Source organism: Chiloscyllium punctatum, chromosome 15 (assembly GCF_047496795.1).
Source record: "Chiloscyllium punctatum isolate Juve2018m chromosome 15, sChiPun1.3, whole genome shotgun sequence".
Lineage (NCBI taxonomy): Eukaryota > Metazoa > Chordata > Chondrichthyes > Orectolobiformes > Hemiscylliidae > Chiloscyllium > Chiloscyllium punctatum.
In genome coordinates this window covers 26,139,075-26,151,152 of record NC_092753.1, presented here as the reverse complement: position 1 = coordinate 26,151,152, position 12,078 = coordinate 26,139,075, and the positions used below count along the sequence as shown (strand labels likewise).

General features: G+C 43.8%; 1 protein-coding gene across 3 annotated transcripts in view; it reads right to left on the bottom strand.

The window, feature by feature from the left end:
• Positions 1–12,078, bottom strand: part of vwa8 (von Willebrand factor A domain containing 8) — a 353,830-nt gene that overhangs the window by 59,132 nt on the left and 282,620 nt on the right. For all 3 annotated transcript variants that reach the window (XM_072584806.1, XM_072584805.1, XM_072584804.1), the window contains 2 exons: positions 11,762–11,870; positions 3,272–3,428 (listed from right to left, as the gene is read on the bottom strand). In XM_072584806.1, the coding sequence (XP_072440907.1) occupies positions 3,272–3,428; positions 11,762–11,870 (266 nt within the window). The remainder of the gene's footprint in view (positions 1–3,271; positions 3,429–11,761; positions 11,871–12,078) is intronic.

Sequence of the window (12,078 nt, the reverse complement as noted above, 5' to 3'; positions counted from 1 at the left end):
CAGTTGGCCACTGTCCCAGCTTTAATTCATGGACTGGCTGTGGTGGTTTATGCAGGCCCGACTCCTCACCTTGTATAAGTTTGTAGAGTGCTGCCCCTTAGAGATAATCAATAGCTTTTCTCTAATGGAAAGAGATGCCTATGGCCCTTAGTAGACTGTGGCAAATTAGCTTTCACCGTAAAAGTAATATTTTTATTTAGTCTTTCATTGGATGAGGCAAGATGAGCATTTTCTGCCTATCCCTCATTGTCTTGAACTGAGGTGCTCACTCGGCCGTTTCATTCGGCAGCTAAACATCCACCACAGAAAATACCGGAGAAACACAGCAAGCCTGGCAGCTTCTGTGGAAAGAAAGCAGAGTTCAAGTTTTGTCTCCAGTAACCCTTCTTCAGAACTGATAGCAGATAGGAAAAGATGGTGTACAACTGAAGACCAAGGGTGGGGAAGAAATGAATGGATAAGCAAAGAGATGGAGTCCAGGGAGAGAAAATTTATGGAAAAATTATTGGATGCTAATGGGGACCATAAATATGTGAAAATGGGTCACTTAGGCTGAAAGCAGTCCGTGTGGTGATAGGGCCTAGAACGTGGGAGCGAGTCAAGGACATGGGAACAGAGTGCTCAGGTTCTAAAATTATTGAACTCAATTTTGTGCAAAATTGCACTGTAGCAAGATGAGATGTTGTTGTTAAAGCTTCACTGGAGCATTGTAGCAAGCCCGAGACAAACATAGTAACTGGAGGCTCAGGGTCATCTTTGCAGACAGAACATGGGTGTTCTGCAAAGTGGTTGCCCAGTTTGCATTTCATCTCCCCAATGTAGAGGAGACTACATTGTGAGTAGTGAATGCAGTAGATTTGTTTGAATGAAGTGCAGGTAAAGTGTTGCTTCAGCTGGATGGTGTGTCTGGGGCTTGTGGATATTGAGGAGGGAGGAAGTAAACGGGCAGGTGCTATTGTGATTGCATGCTGATGAAGGAGGGGAGGGGAATGTATGTCTGGTGCTAGCATCATGTTGGAGGTGGAGTAAATGGTATCTTTTGATCCTTTGGATGTGGATGCTGTTAAAGTGAGGACCAGGAGGACCGTATCAGTGTTGTGGGAGAGAAGAGAAAGGATATTCGCGTTCTCCATCACTTCAGCTTTCATGACTCAATACTGAATTCTTAGAAATACTGAATACTTTTATCTTAGCCGCATGACACACTTTCCTCATTCCTGACGAAGGGCTTATGCCCGAAACGTCGATTCTCCTGCTCCTTGGATGCTGCCTGACCTGCTGCGCTTTTCCAGCAACACATTTGCAGCTCTGATCTCTAGCATCTGCAGTCCTCACTTTCTCCTCAATACTGAATTCAACAATTTCAGGGCCTGAACACGCTTTTTGAATTCCTTTACCAACCCCCACGTCACGATGGTCTGCTTTCAGCACAGCCAACCCATTTTCACATACATACAATCCCTATTAACAGTTTATCTTTCTTCCTCATTATCATCCAGCACTTTGTCTGCCTAACTGCTCACGCCTTCCCCACCCCGTCTTCCGTATACATTACCACCTTTTCCATGCAATCATAGAATCCCTACGATGCAGAAAAGGGCCATCCAGCCCAACAAGTTCACACCGACCCGCTGAAGAGTAACCCACACAGAACCATTCCTTTACTCTAGTACTCTACACGTACACCTGACTAATGCATCTAACCTAAACATCCCTGAACACTATGAGCAATTTAACATGGCCAATTCACCTAGGATGTACCTAACATCTTTGGACTGTGGGAGGAAACCTGATGCAGACACACAGAGAATGTGCAAACTCCACACAGACAGTTGCCCAAAGCCAGAATTGAACCCAGGTCCCTCGCACTGTGAGGCAGCAATGCTAACCACTGAGCCATCATGCTGCCCCCGAGAAGGATCACTGGACTTGACACATTAACTATTTTTTCTCTGTAGATGCTGCCAAACCTGCTGAGTTTCTCCATCAATTTCTGTTTTTGTTTCAGATTTTCAGCATCTGCAGTTTGTTGTTTTACACAAGAGTTAATTATGCTGTGTTAGCCTGATGTCACATATAGACTGAATACAGATGGTCGATATCCTTCTCTGCAGGAATACAGTTGGATTTTTAAGATAATTAATGATAGTTGCCATGGTCTCCATACTGAGACTAGCTTTTGTTTCAAGGTTTTCTTCATTCGGTTTAAATTCCACAAACTGTTGTGGTGGAATTGAACACAGAGCATTAGCGTGAGCATTTGAATATTCAATGATATCAGAGTTCCCCATCATGTCATTAACTGTAAGGGACTCTGGGACACCGTAAGGCTGTGAATTACGCTACATAAATGCTAATTCTTCCTTTCCTCACGTAGAAGTGGATTAAAATGAGCTCCTGCAGAGGGCAAAATTAGATGACATGCAAGCCCTTTCTAGGACTCCCCACTTGGAAACATTCTAATCTTGGTCATACAATCACAGGATGGATGGGTATCAGTGAGATCTGAAACTGGTGGTGGAATCAGACAGAGTCACACCAGGCTGGGTCTTCCGAGCAGACAACTCGAAAATAACAAATGACAGAGGTATGGGAGCTCCATGCTCTCTTTCATTTTTTATCTAGCTTGTTATTTCCAGAGTTGCTCAACAATGTGGAGGGGCTAAAGTAAATTTCAAACAAAGGGCTGTTTACTTATTCCATCAATTTGACAACAGCTGAACAGTCTATGCTGGTATTTATGTTCCACATGAGCCTCCTCCCCAACCTAGCCTTAAAAGTACCTATGTTTAATCAATACAGTGATTCCCTGGGCAACAAGTTGCACATCGTCACCAATCTCAAGGTACAGAGGTTTTCTTCTGGATTGCCTGTTGGATTTATTAATGGCTATTCTATATTCATGAACTCTGTTTTCTGTGTCCCCCACATTCTCTCTGCATTTCATTAAGAGGTGATATGGAAAGCTGTTGTGACAGAATGCATCATTTCTTCATAAATTTTGTCTTTTTCCCATTTTTTTTTTATCCTTCACCTTCTCTGCACCCTGCCTCACCATCTCTTTCTCCTGTTCACTCCAAAGGTCCCACAGGTGAGTCAGGAAGGGGAAGAGTAACAGTGTGAATTCTTACTCTCTCTTCAATATGTCACCTTCCCTTGAAATTGCAGTTATTTCCAGGCTGAAGACATGAATTCGCTCCTTTAATTATTGGCATGAATGAAAGAAGAAAGACACGGTGTTCTGTTATGATGACAGGCTCAGTGCACACACCTTTCCTTGAAAGCTTTCTCAGCCATCGCTCTTGCAGCTCTTTTCACTTCTTCTGGCACTGCGTCCTTTTCAGCCTGTGACACTTGGTACACTTTGTGCCCTGCATCCAAACGATAGGGACCACCTTTCCCACCTAGTCCAGCAGTGTCTCTTCCACCTGGAATGAAAGACAAGCATTGATAGTATCTGAAAAGGGGGAGTGTGCAGAGGACAATATGGTGGAATGACAATAGGTGAAATGTCCCTTTGGTGAGCCAGTACAAACATGATAGGCCAGATTGTTTGGTAAGGGAACTTCATGTGTAATTATTAATGAAAATGCAGTTGCTTACAGTTCAGCTTGGCAAACAAAGCTCTGCAAGCCAGCTCATCGCTTTATGTTACTTTGATCATCCATGGAGATGCCTTGCTTGGTTGGATATGGGTGACAATGGGTTTGGATATGCCTTTTTACACTTTCTGTATATGCCTATGCTACAAGCTTGAAGGGCTGAATAGTTTTCTTCCAATTCAATGACACTGCTTATCTACAGTCACCTACATTATACAAATGACATCAGTTGGCTCACTGAGTCTCCTATTCATTTTTTTATTTCCTTCATGGGATGTGGGTGTCACTAGCTGGACTAGCATTGATTGTCCATCCCTAGTGGTGGGAGTGGGGAGTTGTCTTCATGAACCACTTCAGCCCATTTGGTATAAGGACAATTTGCTATTGTGGAGGAAGTCCCAAGATCTTGACTCAGAGACAATGAAGGAATGGTGATCTATTTTCAATTCAGGATGGTGAGTGGTTTGGAGGGGAATGTGCAGCCGGTGGTGTTCTTTTGTATCTGCTGTCCTTGTCAGTGAAAGTGGTCATGGGCTTGGAAAGTGCTGTCTAATGAGCCTTGGTGAATTTCTGCAGTGCATCTTGTAGATAGTACACACTGCTGCTACCGAGTGTCAATGGTGGAAGGAGTGGATGTTTGTGGATGTGGTGCCAATCAAGTGGGCTGTTTTTTCTTGAATGGTATTAAGCTTCTTGTGTGTTGTTGGAGCTGCATCCATCAGGCAAATGGGGAGGATTCCATCACACTCCTGACTTGTGCCTTGTGGGAGTGGACAGGCTTTGGGGAGTCAGACGGTGAGTTAGCCGCTGTGGGATCTGATCCTCTGATTTGCTCTTACAGCTACTGTATTGATATGGTGAGTCCAGTTGAAATTCTGGTCAATGGTAACCCCTAGGATGTTGGTGTGAAGGAAGGGTAGGCAGAAGGGAAAGAGGAGACAGGGAAAAGAGAGGAGGAGATGGAGGAAGGGGAGGGAATTGAATAAGTTGGGAGAGATGAGGAGAGAAAGTGGAAGGGGGAACTGGAAGAGAAAGGAGTATGGAGAAACCGAAGAAGGCAAGTTGAAAGAGGGAAAGAAAGTTGAGGAAAGAAGGATGGGCGAGGTGGCAGATGGGATTGGGATGGAGGTATAGAGATTTGGGGGAGACTGAGACAAGGCGGGTGGAAGGAGTGGAAGAATGGAGGGTAGATTGGAAGCGAGTAGGGAGCAGCAGGTGGTGAAGGGGAGGAGGAAAGGGAGGGAGGAGAGGGAGGTGGTGAAAGGAAAGCAGATGCAGAGGGTCAGAGGAAATGAAAGGAAGAGAGAGGACAGTGAAATGAGGAGGGGGATAGGGTTAGAGCAAGAAGTGAAATCAGTAGGTGCAACCAGGCCATTGTGAAGGGGGCCAGTGGAGAAGGTAGACTGGAAGGTGTAGGTGGGTTTGGGAGAGAAAGGAGGAAGAGGTAGAGATGTCAAAATAGTTAGGTGGAAAACTGGTGGAAAAATTGTGAGGGATCAAGCCATAAACCTATTGTCTTCCAGTGCATCAGCAAGCATCCAATGGTAGAGACCCATCACAATAGCAATGCCCCTTCAGGATAATATGCCTCTACACCTCAGTGAATCGGAGACCTAATAGAGGCAAAGAGGTTTTGGGCACCATGTAGCTCAGTGGATAGCCCCGCTGCCTCACAGCACGAGGGACCTAGGTTGAATTCCAGCCTTGAGTGACTGTCTGGGTTCCCATAGGGTACTCCAGTTTCCTCCCACAGTCAAAAGATGTGCAGGTCAGTTGGATTGGCCACACTAAATTGCTCCATAGTGACCAGGGATATGCAGGCTAGGTAGCTGTGACAAACTGGGGTTACAGGGATGCTCTTCGAGGATTAGTTCAGACTTGATGGGCTAAATGGCCTCTTTCCACACTGCAAGTGTTCCGTGATTCTATGGTTTGTCTGATTTGGGGTATCACAGAAGTAATGCTAATGGTTTCAATCAAAAAGGGGGGTAGAGGAATTTCACAATTAAAAATGATGTTGAAGATTGGAAAGCAGGTCCATCATTATTTGATGATGGATGGATGGGGAAAACAGGGAAATACAGTTTGCAATTTATGTGGGGCAATGGGGAAAGATTAGAGCAATGGGATTAGTTTGGGATTGATCCAGGATTATGGAGAAAGAGTTTGACTCAAATGACAGTGCTGCCAAGACAGACTGCCAAGATCGATGTCAAACTGTTAAATCAGGGTTTACTGACTGATACTGTTAGTTATCACAAAACAGGAGAGTAATTTTAGGTGAAGTATAGATGCACAGTAAAACACCAATATTCACAAAGCTGAAGGCCAAAGTGCTTTATTCTCTGACTAACATTACAAAGACGATATTGTACCCTCAACCTCCCATTTCTCCAACAGGTACTTGCTGTATTTGCTGATTAAACATATTGCAGCAAGTTGAGTTTTATCATTAGAAGATCAAATACTCTTTTAACAGTGTGGGTCATTATAAAGGAGAAGTGACAACCAACCTCTTTGGATTGAAAATGTCCCATTGTAAATGTAGGGTTTCACCTTCAGGTATTGAGATTTTCAAGGAGATGTTAACTTTATTTCTTACTTTTCCTACTCTTTAACGTTATCTTTTCCTATCTATTTCTCTCTCCATACCTGAGAGGAGATTAAATACATACATTCTTGTGTATTCAATTTCCTCCTCAATCCTTGCCCTGTTTATTTGACATTTCTCCAAACTGACTGGTTAGGGAGGTACCCTAATGCTTGGCCCATGCCCTCATTGTCCTGTTATTCTCTAGAATTGTCCAGGCTGAAGGATGCAGCAGCAAGTTTAACTAATGGTATATGTATTAGATACCTTGCTATAGGAAAACCTGGTCCAATAACAACGTGCCTATAAAAAATGCCCCCACCAGTGTTATGGAGCTAGTTAAGACTAATTAAATTATCAGAATTTCTGCAGTGTTTATACTACAGGGATTGTGTCTCCTGTACCATCATTAACAACACGTCTGTGAATAATTATTTGCCTACAACGAGTAGTATAAAGACACTTCTTTGAGTGGCCTCGCTCTAATTGTAACTTACACTCTTCCACACTGACAAATTTCATAGGAGCTCCTCCTACAGTTCAGGCAAGTGTCTGAGTTCCTCTCATAAAAACTTAGCAAATCGACAATAATGCACAGCGCAGGAACAAAACAATTCACCAACAGGCTGGGCAGAAAAGTGTGGAAAATGAGCTGCTGCAGAAGAATACTTCACAACAACAATTCATGCACTGCTGTATCAGATATTACTGAAGAGTGTTCTATTTTGCATGAGGGTCTTGTTCCAAATAATGAGTGGAATAGATAGAGTCAATAGCCAGAGACTTTTCCCCAGGGCAGGATTGACTGGTACGAGGAGTCATAGTTTGAAGATATTAGGAGGAAGGTATAAAGGAGGCGTCAGAGGTAGGTTCTTTACACAGAGAGTTATGAATGCATGGAATGCGTTGCCAGCTGTGGTGGTGGAAGCAGAGTCATTGGGGACACTTAAGCGACTGCTGGACATGCACATGGATAGCAGTGAGTTGAGGTGTGTGTAGGTTAGGTTACTATATTTGACATTAGGATTAACCTCGGCACAACATCGTGGGCCAAAGGGCCTGTTCTGTGCTGTACTTTTCTATGTTCTATGTTCGAAGGTTCAAACACATGGAATCCACAATTTGTTTTCACACATATCCCCACATTCTGTCAATTCAGCTTCCTTTCATTGATACATGGCTGCTCTCTTTTTCACCCTTTTCAGGGACAGTCAAAAACTAAAAGACATTCTGTTTGTGAGATTCATTTTATAGAGTTGGAAAATTTAGTTGCCTTTCAAAATTAACTTTCCAGCGCCAGCACATTGCTATCATGGAATCAAAATCAGTAGGGCCTGACTTGCGGCTTGGAAACAGATCATGCTGAGTCAAGGCTAGTAAAAACATACTTCAAACACAAGACACAGTTAACAATCACCACAAAGGTTACTTTCATTCTTATGCATTGATGCTGTACATAATTGTTTCTGTTTTGTGATAACACTGTTTAAAGTGTGAGAAGACAGAGGGAAGTAAGCCAGCACCCATTGCTGGAAAATGCTCACAGTGCTCAAGGAAGTGACTGTCACTGCTCAATCTGAACTGAAAACAAAGAATGCTGGAGGTCACAGTGGGTCAGACAGCATCCATGGAGAGAGAGAGCAACCTAATGTGTTGATGACTATTCATCAGAGTTAAAGTGAAGTGTGGACGGGATAGCATTTATGCTATAGTTTGGGAAGGTGGGGGTAGGGAGGGGGAGGAGAGGTGTGGGTGAGCCCCACCCCTCCCACCCCCCGCACTTCAACCCCCTCCCCAACACCATCAATGCTGCCTCCTGCACACTTCACTTCAGCTCAAATGAGGAGCTGCATAGACTCAAAGCATTAGCTTGCTCTCTCTCCATGGATGCTGCCTGACCCACCGTGATCTCCACGAGCCAGGCAGCATCTTCAGGACTTCCTAAAGAAGGGTTATTTATACCCGAAGCGTTGACTTCTCCACTTCCTCATTCTGCCTGGCTTGCTGTGTATTTCTAGCCTCCTGCCTATCTACTTTAGATTCCAGCATCTGTAGTTATTTTTTGTCTCTACCGCTGTGATTTTCAGTGTTTTTTTCAGTTCAGATTCCAGTATCTGCAGTAATTTGTTGCTCAATCTGAGATGGATTCTAGGGCAGACTCAAATCTCTTACACTTCAAAAGGCCTTAAATGACCTTTTTCTTGGTTCCTTCAATAGAAACAATCCCGTTATCTCAAATGTCTTCTCATAACAATCTGGGGAATCTGCTCTGGGCAACCATTGCAGCCTTTTTTTCCCGACTGGGGAAAGTGGCACTCAAACTGTGGCCGACCTTAACTGTGTAACAGTCCAATAGGTTTGATGTTTTTCTCAGTTTATCTGGATGAGAGTGAGGACTGCAGGGTGGATAAAGTTACAGACCATGGCACTGTCTTGGAGGAAGACATTCAAGCAGTAGAGGACAGTATAGTGAGGGAAAGTGACAATGTTCTCTGCAGCCAAGAGCAAGAAAAATTTGTAGCAGGAAGGGCAAGATCCAATGGTCATGGTTCATGTTGGTACCTATGACATATGTACAACAAGGAACGAGGTTCTGCTGAGGGAGTATGGGAAATGAAAATGCAGACCCTTAAAGGTAATACTCCCTGAGCTATATGCAATTGTCTGAAGACAAATGTCATCCACAATCTCAAGGTATATTGAAAAGGTAGAATGAACACATGTGCCCAGAGCATGATCCTGGGCCTCTGGCTTACTAGTCCTGTGTCATTATCACTATGCTTACACGTCACCAATTTATGGTAAATTCAACCCATGCAAAGTATACCAGCATGGAAGCCTTCAAAGCAAAGGAAATGTGCAAAAGCTAGTCTGAGGGTGACAATCCAAGGGCACCACACTTTACCAGGAAGACAAGACTGAGCTATTTACACAACTGCATGCTGCAAGCCACAGTCATAGAGTGATGCATTATAGATCATTTCATGGTGAGTACTTGCAGCAAAGGATGCTGCCTACCTGAAGCACACTGTACATCCAACTGTGCTCCTGCTCAACCCCATCCCTCACTTACTGTCACAGAGATATACAGCAGAGTAACAGAACCTTTGTTCCAACTCACCCATGCCGTCCAGATATCCTATATAAATCTAGTCCCATTTGCCAGCATTTGGTCATATCTCTCTAAACCCTTCCAATTCATATACCCATCCAATTGCCTTTTAAATGTCATAATCACACCAACCTCCACCACTTCCTCTGGTAGCTCATTCCATACATTCAACACCCTCGGCATGAAAAAGTTGCCCCTTAGGTTCCTTTTATATCTCTCCCCTCTCAACCTAAACTTCTATCCTCTAGTTTTAGACTCCCCCAATCCAGGGAAACAACCTTGTCTATTTACTCTATCCATGCCCCTCATGATTTTATAAACTTCTATAAGGTCACCCCTCAGCCACCGACGCTCCAGGGAAAACAGCCTCAGCCTGTTCAGCCTCTCCCTATAGCTCAAATCCTCTAACCCTGGCAACATCCTTATAAATCTTTTCTGAAACCTTTCAAGTTAGGAGGGAGGACAGACCAATGTCTTGTGTAGCTGCAACGTGACCTCCCAACTCCTGTACTCAATGTACTGACCAATAAAGGCAAGCATACCAAACTCTTTCTTCACTATCCTACCTACCTGTAACTCCACTTTCAAGGAACTATGAACCTGCACTCCAAGGTCTCTGATCAGCAACACTCCCCAGGACCTTACCATTAAGTGGAGAAGTCCTGCCCTGATTTGCCTTTCCAAAATGTAGCACCTCACATTTGTCTAAGTTCAACTCCACCTGCCACTCCTGGGCCCACTGGCCCATCTGAACAAGAATCCAATTGTACTCTGACGTAAACCTTCGTTGTTGTCTGCTATACCTCCAATTTTGGTGTCATCTGCAAACTTACTAACCATACCCTCGTATATTCACTTCTGCTGAAACCTTGTCTCACGATTTTTGGTTTTGGCCCCAGAGTTGTGTACATTGTATGACTGAATCTCCCTGCAAGTAACGTTTCCCAGTGGAAGTGCCCAAGTTTGGATGGTGAATGTTTGCATGCTGCACACCATAGGGAATGATGTGACCGCGAGCACCTGGCACACAATGTGAGTCAATTATTGACAGAGCATGTAAAGGCATTGGGATGAGATGAGCATTTCCAGAATGGCAACCTGCAAATAGTGCAACGTCACAGGGATCAGTGCTGGTGTCACAATTATGTACAATATGTAGAAATGACTTGGATGAGGAAAGTGAATACAATTTAGAGAAGTTGGTGGATGACAAAAGAAAAAGTGGGAAGACAAGTGGTGAGCACAACACAAAAAGTCCCTGCTGAGGGATCTGGACTGGTGAGGTGTGTGGGCACATTGTTGGCAGATGGAATACAATGGGGGGAAATGTCAGTTTATGAACTTTGGCAGGACGAACAGAAGAGTTGAATGTTATTTAAATGGAGAAGGACTGCAGAGAGCTATGAGTGATTTGGGAGTTCTCATCCTTGAATCACAAAAATCTAGCATCCAATTTGAGCAGATAGTAGGGAAGGCAAATGGAATACTGTCCTTTATTTCGAAGAGAATGGAATGTAAAAGTGGGTGGTCTTGCTTAAAACTACACAAGGCAGTAGTCAAACCACAGCTGGAATACAGTGAACAATCTATTGGATCCCTTCTCTAAACGAAGATATACTGGCATTGGAGGCAGTTCAGAGAAGCTTCACTAGGCTGATCCCAGACGTGGGACTGGATTAAAGCTGAGCAGACTGGGCCTGTACTCGTTGGAATTTCGAAGAATTAGAGGACCCTTACAAGAAACCTACAAGATTCTGATATGCCCTTAATGGGGCAGCTGTGGAAAAGTTTTTTCCTGTTGTGGGAGTCCAGGACCAGAGTAACCTCACAATAAAGGGTCACACTTTTAGGTCGAAAATGAGGAGGAATTGCTTCTCTCAGAGTGCAGTGAACCTATGGAATTTTTTTCTTCGGAGTGATGTAGAGATTGGGTCATTATTCAAGGTTGAGATAGGCAGATTTTTAATCAGCAAGGGTTTGAGGAAAAGGCAGGAAAGTGGAGTTGAGCTGTGCTGTCATTGAATGGTGGAGTAAACTCAATGAAATGAATAGCCTATTTCAATTAATGCGTCTTACGTTTTTATGCAGTTAAGATTCAGATAATCATGATATAATTGATTGGAGGAACTGGCATGAGTGGCTGAATGGTTTCCTGTTTCTCAGAGGCAATCAGGAATAATTCCTCTTGATGACCATGGATCACTCTAATGGAGTCTGACCGCTGCTATTACCAACAACGATTGTGATGCTGGGAGACTTTGCTCCAATAGTGAGTACTCATCAAATGTTGACAATAGACAATAGGTGGAGGAGTAGGCCATTCAGCCCTTCTAGCCTGCACCGCCATTCAATATGATCATGGCTGATCATTCCTGATCAGGAACTGAGGCTTTTAGGCTGCCTCTGTTTTAATTTGCATTAATATTTTTATATGTTAATCCCTTATTCTTTACTTACCAGTTCCTCCTGCCCATGTATTGCCCCCAACATGTGGGGCATTATCCACATCAATTCTTCCATGTTTAGGGGCAGTCACATCCAATCCACTGTCCCTCTCTACTGTAATCTGAAAGGACAAAATATTGCAATTACTTTTCCCGCCTCTATGAGAAGAATTCATTAAGCTGAACAAACCCATTCCATTGGGAGGGGATCAACTGTACTGTGCACTATCACACTCTTTTATCCCTCAGGAGATAGTAGTCTTGCTTCACAGTCAATGTCATGTGGGTTTGAGAGAACATTCCGGACACTAGGCTGACCATCCAGTGCTG